At 37.1% G+C, this 19,401-nt stretch overlaps 1 protein-coding gene across 1 annotated transcript; it reads right to left on the bottom strand.

The window, feature by feature from the left end:
* Window positions 1-1,379: 1,379 nt before the first annotated feature.
* LOC139148742 (bone morphogenetic protein 1-like) lies at window positions 1,380-14,744 on the bottom strand. The gene is made up of 9 exons (XM_070720208.1): window positions 14,646-14,744; window positions 13,716-13,897; window positions 11,060-11,202; window positions 10,250-10,588; window positions 6,296-6,506; window positions 4,596-4,816; window positions 3,264-3,471; window positions 2,841-3,015; window positions 1,380-2,332 (listed from the first exon to the last, which is right to left on the bottom strand). Exons 2-9 carry the CDS (start codon window positions 13,822-13,824, stop codon window positions 2,188-2,190), a joined length of 1,551 nt encoding a protein of 516 aa, XP_070576309.1. The 5' UTR covers window positions 13,825-13,897; window positions 14,646-14,744; the 3' UTR covers window positions 1,380-2,187.
* Window positions 14,745-19,401: the final 4,657 nt, after the last annotated feature.

The following is a 19,401-nucleotide window of genomic DNA, read 5'->3' as shown; positions in this document are numbered from 1 at the left end:
TTTTGATGATTGTTGTTGTTGTTTTTTAATGTAGCTTGCATGCAGGATTTCTAACTATTTCAGGTGTTGTTTGTGTTTCAGATATTTTACAGTCCTGTTTTGTGTAGCTCCATCACATAGAGGACCCAATAGGCCATTCCATGGTATGATAATCCTCCCCTGTGTCTGCAAAATTTGAAGAAATCCAATTTGAATTTGAAGGATGGTCAGGAATAATTATCCCTCCCCATCCTACCCTCCCACCCCCCCCCCCCGGCAATATGGCTAATATTGAACTGGTTTGTCAGCAAGCCATACGAAAGCCCTAGAGTGGCATGTCTGCAAGCCAGCTTGTAATGGCTTGTTGGTAAACCAGAGGAATCCTTATAGTGGCTTGCATGTAAACCATAATTAGTCAGAAATTGGTTTGTTGGTAAGCCACATTGCAGTAATATTGGCTTATCTTCAAACCAGATGGAACCAGAATTGGCTTACTGTTGAGCCAGAGAAGTGTGGTATTGGTTTACAAATAAGCCACTGTTCAGCATTATTTGGTATATGGGAAAGCCACAGTATCTAAAACATGGCTTGCTAGCAAGCCTAGTTCAGATAAGAGTGGATTGCCTGTAAACCATTGTTCAGTGCTAACTGGCTTACTGGCAAGCTGAAGTGATCTCTACTTGGCATGTATATATGCCGTATCAAAACGCAAACTGGCATGCACAGAAACCAGACTTGGCATGCCAGAAAGCCAAAAATAAGCCAAAATTCACAATTCGAAACAATCCGTTTACTGACAAACAAGCCGGTTTATTTTTTGGCTTGAATTTAGCTGGCCGGCAAACCAGAAAAATTTGCAGTGTAGGTATTGCTATTTCAGAAGTCTAAAATATAAAAACAAACCTCAAAGTTCAAATTGGAGTGATGCGAATTTCGGAAAGCGTTGCTTGTCGTCTTCGTCCCTTTAGAGTCATGTAATATCAGGTTTAAAAACGCAATACTAAATTATTTCAACTCATTTCACACGAATAATCTGCAAGTGGTATTGTTTTCCAACCGGTGAAAGATCTTGCGCTAATCCAGGCCGCGGGTTGTTTGGGTAAAGTAAAGTAAAGACGAATACTGTATCAAAGTCATCACATTTGCTAAATGTCGACTACTAAAAACACATTTTTTTCTCGACTAAGTCACAGTCGGTTTAGATGGAAAAGTAGTTTCATAACACATTTCCTAATACAAGCCTGTTGTTTAATAAACTCAGAATGTATTTTAATCGAATACAGACACACTGAATAATATGCAGATATGCAAACAAACCCGCTATCATATATATATATATATATATATATATACTTATATGATATTAAGTATGTGTAAATAATTTTTCATATGTGTTTCTTGAAACAAGGACATTTATCTTCAACATAGAGATCTAGATAACAGTCACGTATGACGATAGCATGTATATACAAGTGCCTAAGTTTTACCAGAAGCACTGGACAAATTGAGAATTTACAGAACAAAAATGACATACATTGACACCATTATAGACTCAGAGTTATGTTAAATGTGAGTAAATAGACTATACACTGCAAGATCCGAGGTATATTCAACATAAACGAGTACTTCTAACACATTGAGCTTTCAATTATAGCGTTAATTTGACTTCGCTACACTGCGCAACACTTGTTCTCATTTGCATACAACTTTGCACCTCCCTTCTTGCAATCATAGACAAGCTCTGTTGACATCATCAAGTCTCTTAAGTCTGAAATTGAAAATGGATATATGTTTCCACGATAAACTTTGTGTTCAGCCGTTTAATTTTAAATAGTATCTGGAATACAGTATACGATCAGCAAACAAACGTAACCTTGCTTCGTACACAAACACCAAAGCAAAAGGTGTCGAACGATCGTTAAACCTTTAAGAATGTATCATCATAGATCTAAGCATAACTTATTTGTTTGTTGTGTTAAAACAAAGGTATTCCAACCCGACTTTTAAAGTTCCTAAAATTACAAATAAGTGATTCGCTGCTCACTAGGTTTTGTCCAGTGCTATCACAGCCATATATTTATGTCTTACTAATCATGTGACTTATATAGATAGTCTGATATAATGTTGCATCTCAGCATCCTTGTTATCAATTACTTGTATCGTCGCTGCAGCTACATGGACAAACATTCATATCTTTCCCATCTTTCACTACGGAGAAAAAATATCCTCAAGAGAGCCCGGAATGTTTGGTGACGGACTTTCTATTGCCGATGGCGTGTTGGTGGCATTACGGTTAGTTTCCCCGGCGTCGACTGATTCCGGATGTGTCTTTGCTGTTGCGTCTGGTTCGGGTCTGCGAAAAATTTCAAAGAATTAATTGTACAAATCATTGAAAACGTGAAATCACGCATACTCAATATATATATATATATATATATATATATATATATATATATATATATATATATATATATATATATCAGTTATATGTGAGTATGGTTTTAAATCTACATTATTTTGAAACTTAGGTTGTAACCTATTCTATTTAAGGTTATTTTGTCTAAGGCACAAAACGGAGATGCAACGTATAACTCTACCTTCACATCGTATTCAGTTCATAAATGCATAACAGTTTTAATGAACATCTTCAGGTAATTTAAATTGCATACATTAAAAAGAATATTTAAATTGCCTACATTAAAAGGAATAAGCTGAAAAATAAGGATCCGTGGAGTATTTTTTCTAATCTGTGCAGATTCACGCAATGTATTCAAACATGTATGGCTTTAATATACTCAAATACCTTCCCATATTAAAGTGATTATGGTAGTTTTAATCTTGCAAGATATAAAACGACTTACATTGGATCGCGCATTGACAGTTTTGGACGGTCAATCGGCTTTGTGAGGCGTGTTGTCGACTTCTTTTTCTTCTTCTTTACTAGGATATGGATGATAGCGACGGCCGAAACCAATGCAAGGAGTACAAAAGCCCCCACTACGCAGCCAACTATCACCCAAATGTTTCTTGTTTGATCTGAAACGGAAACGCAGCCTGTAGACAAACCTACAACAGCAGGTCGTTACGTTGTATATCACATAGCTCAGTTCTTTCATGCCGACCCTTTATCTTATAACAAAGGACGAAGGAATAATGCGTTAGTGATGGTGACTCTAAATTACATAGATGCAGATTGAAGAGCTGGATATGAAACTCTTACTGTTTATTGCCACAAACTCATATTTTTTCTATCAGAACAATGGAGTAAATATGTCCACACATACCTGTGCTGAAAGAGGCATAGAAACCTTTTCGGGTTTCTGAGTGGTCGGAATGAAAGTGCACGAATAGGCTGCGTCCTGATGACTTGATCTCGGAATCGATTTTCGAGCCATAATACCTGCCAAGAGATGTATCCGCTGTTTTGGAATTCCCATCAAAGACTTCGACGAAATCACAACATGGCTCTGTGTCAAACATTGTGAATTCCAGCTTTCGGACAAAATTAAAAATAGAAAACCATTCGTAAATCATTTTTTTTGTGGAGAGACACAGCAATATCTCCTGCAAACTTATAAATCAGGGTTACTCAAGAAAAAGGTGTTTATCTACATTTAAAATCTCTACATTAAAACCGTCTTTTTGGCAGGTGTCGTGAATGCTACAAGCCGAGCACCTAACCATAATTCAGAGATTAGAATGAGAAGGGAAGCACCTTGCCTGCCCATGAGGTGGCTAGAAGAAACAGCAGTGCCAACGGAAGACGCCGCGTGTACATCGGTGCAATGGGTTAATGAGGAGTATAAATTGAGAACACATAAAGGTTGATTCTATTTACAGAGACAAGTCAAAAGACCCTTGCAAAGCGCCTTCGGGAATTCAGATAAGAAATGTCGGGTGTGTCCTGCTATTGCGAGAAATGCCTTCGAAACGCCACAGAGCGACCTCCGAGATCATGGAGTTCTGTCATAATATCCCTTCAGGGGCCGAAGCAGAATTCAGAGAGAACCAGGAAAGAATAGGAAAAAATATTTTGATGTCAACAAATTTAGACAGTTACAGCTATAGTAGGGCTTTAATGAGACACATTGATTAATTGCTATTGGTCTGTGATAAGCCAATTTTCGGCAATGCTATGAAAGTAGTGAGAATTACTGCAGCTGATTCATGGACTGAGAGAATGGAAGTGGAATCGAATATGTCATCTGCATAGCAGAAGGGCGAAATACGTCTTCTTACTACACGAGTTGAACCAAGTAGGGAGATGGGCAGGGGAAATGATTGGGTCGATCATGTGTCTCATTCTCGTGTATAATCGATTATCCGATCTTTTCTCATAGTTAACAACACAAGTGGTGGTGACAAAGTTCTTGGAGAACTTCAAACATTCAAGCCATGCATACAGCAATGCCACAATTCTTTCTTTTGCATACAATATTAAAGATATGAATCTGAGTAAGTAATCAGATTTGCCTGTTGAACTAAACTTTGTCATTTAACCAACTGTGAAAATATACCATTGGCAAAATTAATTTTAATGTAAATTTTTTCTGACTAGGGTTTGTCAATTTATCTGAAAATTACATGTAACGTAGAAGTAACATATACAGTCTCACCACTACAATGTTGCCTGAGGACACTGTTACAGTATAATAACAGTCTTGCTGATTTTGGTAGGCTTCTGGATATGATGGTGAAGCAAATGATCCCGAGTTAAGGGAGAGATCGCCACCACACTCTCCGAGCGCATACATGTAGCTTGAAATATCCGTCGTCCAAGCAAAATGCCCACCTGAATCAGTCTGCCAACCAAAGTCTTGATAAAATTCACTGAATCCTAAATAGCGGAAGCGAAAGATTCAGGCTTTAAATTATAAGATACAGAATGTAATGAAAGATATTTATGCATGTTTGAAAGACAGAAACTTCGTCTTTCTTTCAGTAAATAATTATTATAAAAATGTTATGTTATTTGCTCAAGAATATTATGGTGCTGACATTCCAGGTTCTAATCTAGAAAATATGAGCAGTCTGGAAATTAATAATAAAGATGTTACAACTCAATTGGTAAAAATGATAGTTTTTGAACAGTTCATTTCCAAAAGCACTGTTGCATTTCTGCAAACGCCATCATGATTACTATAAAACTGAAGCAACTTGATATATGGTTGTTTGATACGACACAATTTTTGTAAAGTGTCTGATTTGAGTAGGATTTTTCAACCGTGTCTATACGAAATGAATTTGCGGGATTATAAACGACCAGAGACTGATAGTTTATCTTCTGTTTCTTTCATGGACGTGGTGAAATATGTACTTTTGAATGATATCGATAATGTTTTTAATGTAAAATTTAACACAGCAGCCTTTTCTGAATTAAATCGCGGTCCTATAAGCATTGTCTGATATCCCAATAGTTTAAACCTTTGATCACGATCCCTTAATTATACGGTAAATGTTCTGAAACACAGTCTTACAAATCAGTATTAAACAATTAGAAACGCTTTACTTTTATGTTTCAAACCTCTGAATTCAGTAATAGCTGTCCGACAAACGATTGGGTGATACATAGTGAGTGGCGTTTATACATACTATATATCATTAACATCAATGTTATAATCAACTTGAATGAACATGGACAGCGTAATTTGCATTCTGAAAAACTATTCACTTTGTGAAAAAGACGGTACTTTCGACCAAAATTTGTTACAAGGAACAAAAGCTGACCAAATGCGAAAGGACTAAACCATAGAAAAACGTCTTTTAGTAACTAATGGCGATTAAGCAAGGGTAAAACGGGTTGTGTTTCTTGAAGAAGTTAACGATGAAACTAATGGTAGCTATCGCTCACACGATAAATTATTATGTACTAATGATGATGAATGATATTTTCTTTCAGAAATTGTAAGTATAAATTGAAACACTCTTTTAAAACGTTTGAAATGCTTGAAGACCGTCCATTCAAAATACCAACCTACACTGCGTGCTTCGTCCAAACGCACTACGCATTACGCATTATCATTATCATCAAAATATTTGTTACACTTTTTAACACTTTAGGCACCTCTTAATTTTGAAAATCTTTACATTTTACACACTACACGAATTAAAAGTACCGCCATGAATGCGATGTTGAAATTATTCAAAACGCTGATACATAAAAACTTAAGGATCATGTAAGGTAATGAAAAACAAATAATCATAAGCATCGTGAATTAAAGTATAAAAAAGTCTTCAAGAATTATTCAAGCTTAAGTGCAGAATGAAAGGATCGGCTGGTGGACCTATATAAATTGAACTGATTCGATTTTCTTACCTTGCTCGGTAGAAGTGTACTCTACATAAACATCAGGTGCGTAGCGTGAGTGAATTTGAACACAGAGCATCTGCCCTGTTGATCTCGTATAGATCGGCGGCTCGTAGTAATCAACGAAGCTTTCTGTACCGAGAAAAACGCCTGAATCACATTGCCCATCATATGCGGTGACCGAAACGTTATATCCATGAAACTCTACCGACACCTTCGCCTGAAGAATGAAAAATAAAATATCACTGACAACTTGCCAAGCTTCCGACACTCTCTGACACAAAATCAATGAATCCAAACTCCCCTTCTCTTTTGTACTTTAAAGGATCCGTGTAACACAAAGAGCAGCTTAATAATGGTATTTCCGGTACAGGATTGTATGAATGTAATTAATATCGATGCGTATTCATTCTATCTAAAACTAAGACCTACAACATCTTTTGGTGATACAACCATTTGTATTTTAATGTATCGAACAACAGATAAGGATATCAGCCGAATCGATGTGGTCGACGAAATTTAATTGCATTTTATGAGGAAAGACTGCATCGCATTACACTCAAAGCGATCACCATGTCTGATACAGAGTGCAAAGTGTACAAGTAAACCCCAGGGAGTCTGGCGGATGAAAGTAACAGACTTACCTATGTTGATAATGTGGTAATTCACTTAGAGTTTGAATTGAATCTTATTTTAAAGTTTATTCGCTGTTGAGTGCAATGGCTAGTAATATTTTTACTATTATTAGCGTATATTCCCCCGACCTTTTTCAAGTTTGAGGGCACTAAGTTTTCCATTCAGCAGACGCTCTGGGATTTTGCGTAAACAATGCGTAATCTCCTACAGGAGGCACATGAATTCACTTTTAATAGTCACTCAAATTGTAGCATTGACGAATCTTCTGGCTGTCGTTTTTATTTCAATATTAAAATGCATTTACATATCTGGCTCATACAAGTAAATTCACTTTTACAATAGCTATTTTGACTGTAGATTTCCTATACATTTTGATTTTTGTTTTAAAGTTAGCATCATCTTCATTTTTGAAAATGAAACTCTTTTCATTTCAAGATGAATTTCAATTTTGATTTTATTCCTCGAAATTAAAATAAATTTCGATTATTTCCAGTTATGATTTGCAATATACAATTGCACAATGAAATTCATTTTCCTTTCTATTTTCACTTTGATTTTGCGTTGATATTGAGGGTAAAGTCATTCTCATTTTAAGTTTCGTTCCGAGTTGCATTTTGATTTTTAGTTTAACAATGAAAATCATTTTCGACTTTCATTTTTATAAATGTTTTGATTTCACTTTTATTTTTGTTTCAAACATTATATTTACTCCGGCCCACTTACATTTTAATTTTCGCTTGTGTTTTGACTTTATTGTAACAGTTCACTTTAAAATCAAATTCTCATTTCTGATGCAATCTGTTATGGCAGGAAAAACAAACACCTGACAAACGTCAATCAATGAGTGCCTCGCTTAGGTTTACTGATCAGACGACAATACAGTCCTATGAGTCCCAGTTTCATAAGTTTTTGTCTGCAGGGATTTCAATGACAATATATGTTCTCAATCGTTCTTTGAGCTTTCGGCAAATACTTTTCAACCACTTTTCAATCACTTGTATGCAAAGTTTCAAGAAATTCGATGAAAAAAGATCACATCTCACAGTAGTACAATTGCTTATTTAAAGGTATACTGTCACCTGTTCCAATTTTGCCTCAGTTACTATGGAAAGAGAAAATTTAACCAATCACAGATTTTAAGCGGGTGGCCGCTTTTTAAAAACAGCGCCCTCACATGGGCAATTTGAATACCAAGGAACGTCCCTTTGACCATATATGGGCATATTTAGATTATAGGTGACTGTATACCTTTAAAATCATCAGGAAAAATAACTGTAATGTTTACCTTCATTTAGTTTGGCTTTTAACTGTACAGAGAGCACTATTATTGTTTACCAAGAAACGTATTATAGCCTAAAGGTATATATTAAACAAGATTTACATATAAATGCACACATATAGCAAACTTTGTCGGGGAAAATATTTAATAGTTTACCCATAGCTTAATATTTTGGGTGAAATTCTGAGACCATATTTGTTGCCGACATATCATGTTTTTTCATAGACTGCCATGTCCAGTGAATCCACATTTTCGGTGACATTCCAAAATCAAATTTCATGTCCACATATATGTATGCATTTGCAAACATCCTATTCCGAAAAAAGTACATGTATATCAATTAAAAACATATGCACAGATATGGCTAGGGTTATATTTAGGAGTTATTACACGAATTGGGAGATACCTTGTCTGTTCGAGTGATGTGTCCATATTTTGACGAGTTGCGCAGCAACGAGTCAAAATGCAGATACATCATATGTGCAAAAAATTCAAAAAGGCAGGCGTGCGTAAAATTGTATGACCCTCCAAAAATGCTTGCGCAAAACATTACAACCCGATCTGCCCCCCCCCCCAAAAAAAAAACCCCGGGCATTTCCCACTTCAATTGGTAGAGTTCCTTAGAATGAGGCAAATAGAGGGAGGCAGGAGGGTGCATTTGAACGCATTTTGGGTTTGTTACGGGGAGCATTTAAACAAATCCGAGATTTTTTTATTCTTATCCCCCGGCTCCAGAAGTGTTTGTGAATTCAGCCTAAGATTGCGAAAACTTAATAAACTCAATTAGGGTTAAAAGTAGTCCCACAAGAGGTATGCCAGCCGAGTGTCAGAACAATTATTAGCGTGCGGATATCTGTTCCAGAACCACATCCTTTCTTAACTAAATTTTTTCCAATTAATTTCAGTAATTTTAATCACGAGCAATAATTCTTTGTTACATGGACAGGGCAGAATTTTTCCACTGTTGCGCCGTTCACACACAGGCCATTCAAACGCCTCTACAGTGGCTCTGGTCCAATACTGGCACAACAAGTTCTGTGTAGACGCTCCGAAGTGCTTCTGAAACGTTTCAAATTTGAGACGGGTTAGCTGGCTAGACCTGAATCGGTGTAGGGATTAACTATATCCGAAACTCGCTGTTTGGACGGACTGAACCGCGTCAGAGCAGTCTTAAACTACATCACGCGACAGGTATTTGTAACATATAACAAACAACAACCAACACTAAATTTATTTCGTCATGGCTGCCGAACAGAACACTACATTCCGTGGCAATAATTGATTTGACGTTGAGATCAGTCCGCTTATCTCAGTCTGAGCGGACGAAAGTATACAGAGAATACTGAAAGGAACATGTAGAGAAATCCTAGTTTACAAACACAAAATACTGAAAGGGCTCTACAAAAGGCCTGAAACAGGATAGCTGATCAGTTCCAGCGCATGATAAAGGCACTGAAACTGAAGTACAAAGAAGTTGTTGACAGCAACAGGCAGTATGAAAGTACGTCAGCACTCGTGTTAGCCATTTCGTTACAATGCTGTTTCGTTACAATGCTGAGCGCATTAAACCGGCTTAAATACCAAAACAAAAACTTAATTTTTGTGTGTGTGGACACAAGCGGACTCAAACTAGTAATCCCATAGAAACGTTTCCAATTTTTCCCGTCTGAACGTCGTATACGTGTTCTATACAAGTGTACTCGGAACGAGTCGTTTCCGTTTTGTTAAAACTGTGAAGGTATTGCTGTGAAAAGATGAACGAAGATTTCAACTGAAAATTATTGTAAATGTTTTTAAAATTAAGGGAAAAAACATATTCATCAAAATATTTGAAGGGTGTTTGTTGCAATTCCAGTTTATTCCGTGAAAAGGTAACACGATTAGGCCTTTCAAATGAAAAGCATTGTATATTTTAAAGCGTGAGATAATATGGATTCATAACAATGATGAGTTCCGAGGCAGAAAAGGTTTGACGCATGTTGTTGAAAATCATTGCAATTAAAAAATGTCATCCATGCATATTTGTGAGACAAATCAAAAGTCTATACCTGCATTGCTTTGCCCGGCGATGCAATTATTAGGAGGAAACATGTCATATCCTCTAATGTGCTCCAAGGTCTCAACCATGGTGCACTTCCGTAATCACCCATCATTACCCGATTACATGGGTTTTCTTTTGAAGAAGTTACATATCCTGCAAGAAATCCTGGTCCGTTGGCGGAAAAATCCGAGGAAAATGTCAGGGTAAGAGCGGACGTTGTTGACGTGACTAAATCTGGTATTGAATCGCCGGAATACTCGCCAATCAGTGTACCGGAAAACGATACACCATCGTATATTTTGACGACATCGTAGATTGGTTCGAGATGAAACATTCTGAAGTACAACTGAAGGAAAGATCGGTCATTAGCCACCTGCAGTGTCACAACTATATGTTAGCAGCAAAACATCTCTTTATCAACTCGACTTAATTAAATTTTATATGACAAACGGTGTGATTGTCATTAAAAAGCAAGTTGTTGTCAATTGATAATAACAAAATTAGGGTTTGAATTTGTTACGATTCTTAATAATGTCATATTAACTGAAGAGAAAGTGAAAGACTATTAAGTGTGCCAACTGAAATTGTGAAACTGTGCTTACATTTTTTCGGAACGTCTTCTTGAACGATTGTTGCAATCTAATTATGTTAAAAGTTGTCGCGTTTGAAATAATGTATATCACATCTGCATGTAACATATATTGCAGCCTGCAGCTAAAGTGATATATATGACAGGAACACCAAAGAAACGTGTAACAAAGCCTACCCTCCATACAATTGAAGAAAGGTAATGGTATATTTATATGTCATTACTTACGAATATCTGTGCGTCACTGATGTCAGCTAAAATGATATACGTGCAATCTTGTTTGGTACCATAGAAGCTAGGATATCCAGGTGAAGATATCTGTCCGAAATCGTCATAGAAAATTCCGCCACACTCCCCCAGTGCCTTCTTTTCTGTAAAGATTTTAGAGAGTGTTGATTGTAAGACTCGGTTTTACGATAATCTTAAACAGGAATGATTCTTTTTTGACATCTGGCTGTGCTGCATATCAGAGGAGATATCAAACCCAAAAGGGTGATGTTCGCAGCTCTTTTTGTTTGTCAATAACCCATGCATAAATGAGCTGCTAATCTGCATACCTAGACAATACATTGACAACTATATTGACATAACTATATTGACATCTGCTTAAAATCTCACATTAACACGTCTTTAATGCCTGACTTCGGGTTGTGAATGACAAGGGCAACGCTGCGCTGCACATCAGTTGACAATAACAACCCAATAAAAAAGTTTTGGCGGGATAGTCCTGTTAAGGCAAATATCCGAATGACAACTATCCCCCATAAAAAACCTGGAAAGTATGTATTACACGCCAGTGCGGTTTATTTACCAGTTTTTACAGTTTTGTGTCTTTTCATAAATACATGCCAAGTCGGGACTTTTGTCAGAGCACTGGACATTTTGAATTGCCCATTAAATGATAGTAAAAATACTGTACGAGCCGTTTTTCTTGTTCCTTGTTCCTTGTTCTCTTCTCAGTCTCGCCCTGTGCTTTCTCGCTCTGTGTATTGTTAATTATGTATGCAATATGCAGTGAGCCCTCTCTTGGTGACCATTTGACATTCAAAAGTATGACGTCAAGGAAGAAATCCTATACAAAAAGTTCACCAAGAGAGGGCTCACTACTTACTGCATACATAATTAACCAGATAACTAACACTGAACCGTCATGACTCAATGCACAGAGCGAGGAAGCATAGGGCGAGAGAAGAGAGCAAGGAATGAGGTAAAAAGGCTCGTACACAAAACTAGGTTTAATAGCAGTATTCTTTACTATCTTTTAATGGGTCATTCACAAGCCCTGTGGTCTGATTGGGTCCGCGCTAAAGCATTTCGAGGCAATGGCATTAAACATGCTAAATACCATCGTTGTAGTAAAATATATGTCATATCATTCGATCGACAAGTCCTAAATGCAACTTTTACGGAAACTCACATCTATACCGAATATTATGCAAACGAGTCTCCTGTCAATACAATTATGTTTGTGGTTTGGGTTTTTTGTTTGTATTTTTTGTTTTTTTGGTTTGTCTTTTGAATGAAATGATAAAATACCATTGATAGTCTATAAATAGGCTTTCAATAGAAGGATAAGACGTTGTTATACTGACGCGGGTCTGAAGTCTTAAACGCTGACCTCAGTATCACAGCCATGCATTTACATATTAAAATCAAACGACACAAATAATGATGGACATAATGATGGTAATATGACATTCGCCATACATCGATTTGTTAGTACTTAAAGGAGATATTTACATTGAAAGACGGTTTCAAGGTTTCGTGATATTCAGATAATGATTAACAATCAGCGAATCAGATTTGAGCGATCTTCTGATTTTGAAGTTTCGTCGCTGGCGTCCTTCAACTTCAAATGTTCAATTTACCATTCAAGCAGTACGCGTCTCTTAATCTAAAAAATTAAAATTGTGCTCTTGTAAAACCTCTTCTTAATGGAATCGTCCACCCACGCTTCAATCTGCCTATTCAAAGTTTAAGAAGATTTAAAATTGTGTAACATCTATGATGAAAGGACGAGAGATACGGTTTACTTTAAGAGAAAATTATTTTCATTAACTATCATTAATGGCTTTATACGCCATTTTCGCTGTATTGAAGCGCAACTAAATTCAGATGATGATCATTTTTCTTACGCCGAAAGATTTAAAATTAGTCGTAACAGGCGGAAAAATAGAAGAGAATCGAAAAACTTTGAGAGCTCAAATATCTGTCCCCGAGGAGCAGTAAGTTATCGTATCTGAATACACAAACCTATTGAAAGATTTAAAGACAGAATTTGATATAATTAAGATTACTTGTAAAGAGGCTAAGGCTTTCTGTTGTATTCTGAATTTGTCTCCTACCTTTCAAATTTCACCCTGATGCCTTACAACACACGTTTGCTGATCTACAGTGCCACACGTGTGCTCTTGATGAACATGGTTTATAGTAAGTAATTGCGTACCGGCTTGTGTCTTTGAGACATATGGTGTCATGGAGACAATGTCAGTCAAAGTTCATATGTGGATATATTTATTCGTAGGCAGTCGCGTTATTTCTAGTGTTCATTAAACCTCAAAACACTTTGAGGACCTTCGTCTGCAATGGGATTTCTCGCTGAAAAATCTGGACTTTTTGGACTGTTTTTTGGTACAAACAATGTATCGGAAATGCTTGATCGAAGGAAAAGGTGGTTTAGACGCGTCTGAAAATTTGAAATCAACATAGTTGACAATTTAAGTTTAACCAGGACTTTTCACAAACGTAACTGTGCGTGTCCACTGGTATGCTGTGTTAAGTTTTTGCTATTTTCCTTTAGAGTGTTTGGGATGGCCTGAACTCCATAGTGTTTTATTTATTGATATCATCCGTCGGCTGTGTGTTTATCAAATTGTATACTCACCGATGTTATGATGATTGTCTGTGAGTGTCCCTCCAGACAAATTTGCAGCCCGGACACACACGACAGCAAAAAGCATTGCCGCGACTGGAGCTGCCTTCAAACCCATCATTGAAAGTTTGTTGTTTTCTTTTCAGTTGTCGATTACGTTGTCCTGATAATGATAATCTGATCATATATATGTCCTGCTTGAAAAACAAAAAATAGGTTTGAGTGATAAATGAAGCGCAATTAAGGAGATTTATTGTCTTGTGAAATATTTTGCTATTTCATACGCAATTATATATGGCATCTGTATTGTCAAAAATGTTCATTCTTTCCTCTGAAAACCAGATTCCATCAGTTTTACTTAAAAGTGTACAAGTCACACTGCGTGCAGAGATGATAGTTGGGTGTCAGACACTCGACATCGACTCTTTGAAGTTGAAATTGATTTTAAAAATTGAGACAGTAACAAAGTGAAAATCATTGAATACGTCTCTACGACGGGAATGTAGGTCTATTCTTTAACTGGACTACTTAGGGATTATAAGATAAGAATTGTGGACGAAAGCTGACTGGTCCACTATCTGCACTCAAATACATATAGGAGCGTAATTCATTAGACCGTGACCGCATGAAGTTGATTTCAGTGTGAATTAAATACAGGTTTTCAAAAATTCTGGCGTGCCGAACGTGCACTTTTAAGGTGAATCGCGAACACGCGAAATGAAATATTCAAAAGGGAGACTGGGAACACAACAGAACTGGCGCCGCCACAATATGATCAAAGATTTGTAGTTTTGGAATTCGTCTCTATAGCGGCAATGGGGGTACAGTTCACGAAATAACTGGACTCTCTAAAACAGTCTCAAACTTTTAGATGTAAACCGATAAACAAACGCGAAACAACATCTTCAAATTGTCGGGATAAATGAGAGGTTTGACACTCACGATGTTGGTCCTTCATCTGTCAATTGTCAGTAACGCCGTTATCCTTTCCGTCGACGATGTACAGGTCGATTTGATGTTTCAAGCTGTTACTCACCGTTTGTTTGCGCTAAAAGTTACCCTAGCAACACTGATGACATCTTCGCATGACGGGACAAACCCTTGAAAGAGGCTTCCGTCCAGGTGACCTCATTATACTGGATCAATCAACACGAACAAAGGCTTTTGTCAGTTTCAACAACAATAACGACGAGAGGCATCTTAACTTCAAGGAGGAAGTATAGAAACGAATATTCGTTTCATACTAGTCTTCTTAATGGCGTAGGAATCGAATGAGAACAACAGCAGTTCAACAAAACAACACAATAACTTGTGTGCTTACTTTGAAGAAACTTGGCTATTATTTATAGCCGTCAAAATTGCACTTGATCCCTGACGGAACTTTGAAGTATTGTCGTCCTAGAAAAATGTATAAAAAGGAAAGTTTCATGGTTTTCTTTTTGTTTCGCATGTCAAATATTGTGAAAGATAAAACGCAAATATATTACCTTCAGATATGCAATACATTGTCTGATACTCAGATCTCTTTCATGAAGTTACAGTATATTACTGAGACGAATTTTTTAAATCTTCAAGTTGAAATCTCTCAACTGGTTGTTTGATGCTGAAATTCGTCGAATGATACAAATTACATTCGTTGATGATATTTCCCGGCAAACACGCATTCTTCACTATATAATTTTTTATTCGTAATCTTGCTGTTCTGCCAAAATTTTAAAAAGGGGATTTAAGCATAATTTGTAACTTTTAGTAGTAAAAAGTCATCTTAGACATAAATGATTTTTAAGTCTGGGAAGAAAGTTTATTTCTTCCTGTCTTCGATGAAACTAGGTCACTTTTTGTATTGTGATAGACTGGTAGATCACCGCTTTCAACATCAACAACTGTAATGGTTCCTCTTCAGTCCACTGAGACTTTTTTCAATTGAACTTTCCATAGATACCACGGCAAGAATCACTGACCCGTGATCATTTGTACAATAGCGGTGCAGTATGCAAGCAACGACGACGCTCGTCTCGACATTCTTCTACTGTGCAAATACTTCAAATATAGCGTACAACTGTTGGCGCTATCAAAACGGGCAATTCACTTGTACTGTATTAGTGTATTGATTAACCTTTAAAGTTACAAGTATACTGTTTTGGTGACATCTAGACTTCTTAATTTCATACCTAGAATGGTGAATATTTGAATTTGTAATTACGCGCGTATCTAACAAAGTCGATTAAGAAAACTGATGCCTTTTTGGAGAAGTTTTCTCTTTAATGGCTCGCTGATTTGAATGTTTCGAAGATCGAACGTTTGTACACTGGTACTATTGTAATCTGAACAAAGGAGTACCGACATATTCTGCCGCTTGTCGGCGTTTACTTCTGGAGTGGTCGTCATTGAGCTCAACTGAGCTTTACATATACGCGGTAAGTGTCAAGATTTCCCTGCAAATAAGCTTCAATGTTATTGGCTGTCACAAAGACGCGCTGATTTGTGTGAATGGCTGATTCGTTGGGTAGAACAATTGGAAGTTTGCCGACACTAAAACATCCACAAAACGAAAGACGGAAAATACCTGAAGTTGTGACAATTTGATATTTTTTGCCTTTCCTAGCGAAAACTCGCATTGCATGCTGTGTAACTTTTCAACGAAAAACAGTATATTCTAATTTTTGAAAGTTGACGCTGATCGTCGTCCACAGGAATCTGGCGGTGTAAAAAGAGAGACTCTCTTGTCGAGAAAGATCAAGTCAACTCAATAAAATGATAATTATATGGTTTCTTTGTACCTTTTGAAGATTAGTGTTCAAATAACTTTTGATGAGACCTTCTAGTGAGTAACAAATTGATGTTTAACCATGTGAACCTGGGGTGGACTTCCCATAATGCGCTACCCTGACATATTGTCGGTCAATATCAGCAGTGTTTTACTACCCTTTTCATTAATAGAGCGCGAAGCCACTGCAGTGAACTGCAATAAAACTGCTCACACTAGTTAGTTTCAGCTGTAGCCAGCTGGCAAAGTCGACAACATTGTATGTCCCATGCAGACAGTTTGTCTGGGGAAGTTGAAATAAAAAAGATTTGTATATGGACCAGTGCATGGTAATGTTACATTGTATCTTAATCTTGAACATAGGGTGCCAATCGTAAACTCTCATTTACAACTCGAGCCTCAGACAGAGCTTGTTTTGCCTTTGTACAAGCAGACTTTTTGGTCTTTATCAAGTAGCCTTGTTCAACACCAAAGTGGCCACGGCTACAGCTGAAACTAATGTAAAAGGTTTGTATTTCTTGCCCGACTGAATGATATTTCCAGCTAAAAATGTATAAAGTATTGCCAACTATAAGCTTATACATGGGAAATTTGTAAATGCAAAGTGCCGGCGGAGATTGAGTGTGATGGCTATTCCATTTTGGAGGAGAATATTTAAAAAAAAAAACACGTATTACGCTTTTTAAAATTCAAAACCTTCACAATGACACCATTAAATATGACTTCTTCGCATATAAGCTACCCATTAATGGAAAAATTTGCAAATGTAAACTCATATCTGAGCTCTAAACATAAGGGTCAATCGCCTCTATGTTACGGTTTGCTGAATGCTCTTGACTCTCACGGTTTCGGCTTTATATCTACAGGTGTCATTAAATTTGAGCTTCTATCTTATCTATATATCTATCATAGGAGCAGCTGACAACGATACGATGCCACCTGGAAAGTAGCTTCCATCTAGATGTGTGGAGAAAGCATTGTCTGGTGAACGAAGAGTGTGTGATGTAGAACGCGGTGTGATTGAGTTCCTAAGATATTGTCGAGAGAGTCCATTGAGAGTCTTGTAAGTGATGAGTAGAAGTTTGAACACAATGCGATGACGTACAGGAAGCCAGTGATTTTTTTTAACAACAGGAGCAATGTTGTCCGATTTTTTTTAGTTTTAACAACAATTCTTGCTGCTGTGTTTTAAGTACATTAATCGCTGTAATTGATGATCGGGTAAGCCATACAATAGAACAATGCAATATTCCAGCTTTGGTCACGGTGATTTAAGGGCATGGATGAGAGTGTCAATTATCCAACGTCTATATATGCACAATTATTGCAAGTTTCATATTGGGAAAAAATTATTCATAGTTTCCTCATAGACTCCAATGTACAGTGAATGAACATTTTCAGTGAAATTCCAAAATTAAATTTCTTGTACAGATGTGCACTAGTAGCCCTGTATATTTATGTCAACTATCAAAAGATTACAAATGCACAGACATTCTTAGTTTACATTGAAAAAATTGTTTATGGTTTTATCATAGATTACCATGTATTGTGAATCAACATTATCGATGAAATCCAAATGTTACATTTTTAGTACACATGCACTTTATACCTGCCACTTCAAGCAAAGTACATCTACATGAATTATCAAACACATATAAATGTATAGATATAGCTTCTTTTATGGGGAAAATGTTGACAGTTTGTCAAATAGACACCCATCTATTATTGGTATTTTGGACGAAGCACTACTAGTGTACAGTATAATATTGGCCACATTTTGCCTTCCTTTGAGGTTGGGTGGGGGGGGGCTTAAAATTACAGCAAGTCAGAAGATTGGATTTGAACACATTGTGAGTTTGTTAGGGGGCGTTTGAACAGGTTTTTGAATCCCTCCCCTTCCAGAGGTGTTTGTAAATGCAGTCTTACCAAAGGCCTTTATCAATCTCATCAAGGTCAATGGACACATACTAGGGTTTCGCACAGCTCAATCGCTAATGTCGCACTGAGGGGAACACCAGGGGTAGGGGTAGGGCATGAATACATAAGAGGCCCCTGGAAACTCATTACTATCGCTAGCCAAAGTTTGTGCCCACCAATCTCATACCACTGATACCGACAGCCCGAACTTCAATAATAATATGAAATACCTTATAAGGGGAAGTAGACGGGGGATTTCTATTAAATTGATCAAAAGAAATTTAAATACAAATTTAAAGACAAAATTTCAAAATGGAACAAGACGGCAAGTGATATGTATATTGCAAATTGTTTTGTCGATAGTTTTTGCGCTTGGATTCATGGATTGCACCCGTACAGGCCATTTCTTGACACCTACACTTTCAGGAAATCCATTTAAAGCTGGCAATTTTGACTAGCCGTCTTGTGCCTTCTCAAGCGCTTTCAGGAATAGGTTTGGCACTAGCATGAATCATGCCAATCGTGATTTAAAGGAGTTTACTTTTCAAAGCAATGAAAAAGCAAGTCTGAAACTGTACGAGGGTGAGTCATAGAGTATTAATAGCTATGAAATTATGGCTCTTAAAATGTACGGTGGATGTAAGTTCGATTCAGGCCACCGAGATATTTTTGACAAACTTAAGATAATGCAGCCATGGCTAATCGCCGGTGAATGTCTGTACTGTATGTAAGCCGCTCAGCGAAACAGGCATTGACGACAATGTTGTCTTAACATTCTTTTACCACGACAACCCTTCGAAAACAATGAACAGTTAGCGATATTGTCTGATTCAGGCATTTGCTATTGTGCTGTATTGTGTTCCAGTTAAACAGATTGTTCGGGTCACATAATGTCAACACGCCCAGAAACCTCCGAACAATATCGACGTGATATCACGACAACGGGTAGCACACACAAATGAATAATGGCCTTGGAAGTACTTGTATTAGTTGTCGTCCCAAGGTGTTAGCCCT

This window comes from Ptychodera flava, chromosome 13, assembly GCF_041260155.1.
Source record: "Ptychodera flava strain L36383 chromosome 13, AS_Pfla_20210202, whole genome shotgun sequence".
In the NCBI taxonomy this organism is placed as follows: Eukaryota; Metazoa; Hemichordata; class Enteropneusta; family Ptychoderidae; genus Ptychodera; species Ptychodera flava.
Note: the sequence above shows the minus strand (reverse complement) of the source record. Positions and strands in the feature narration are given on the sequence as shown.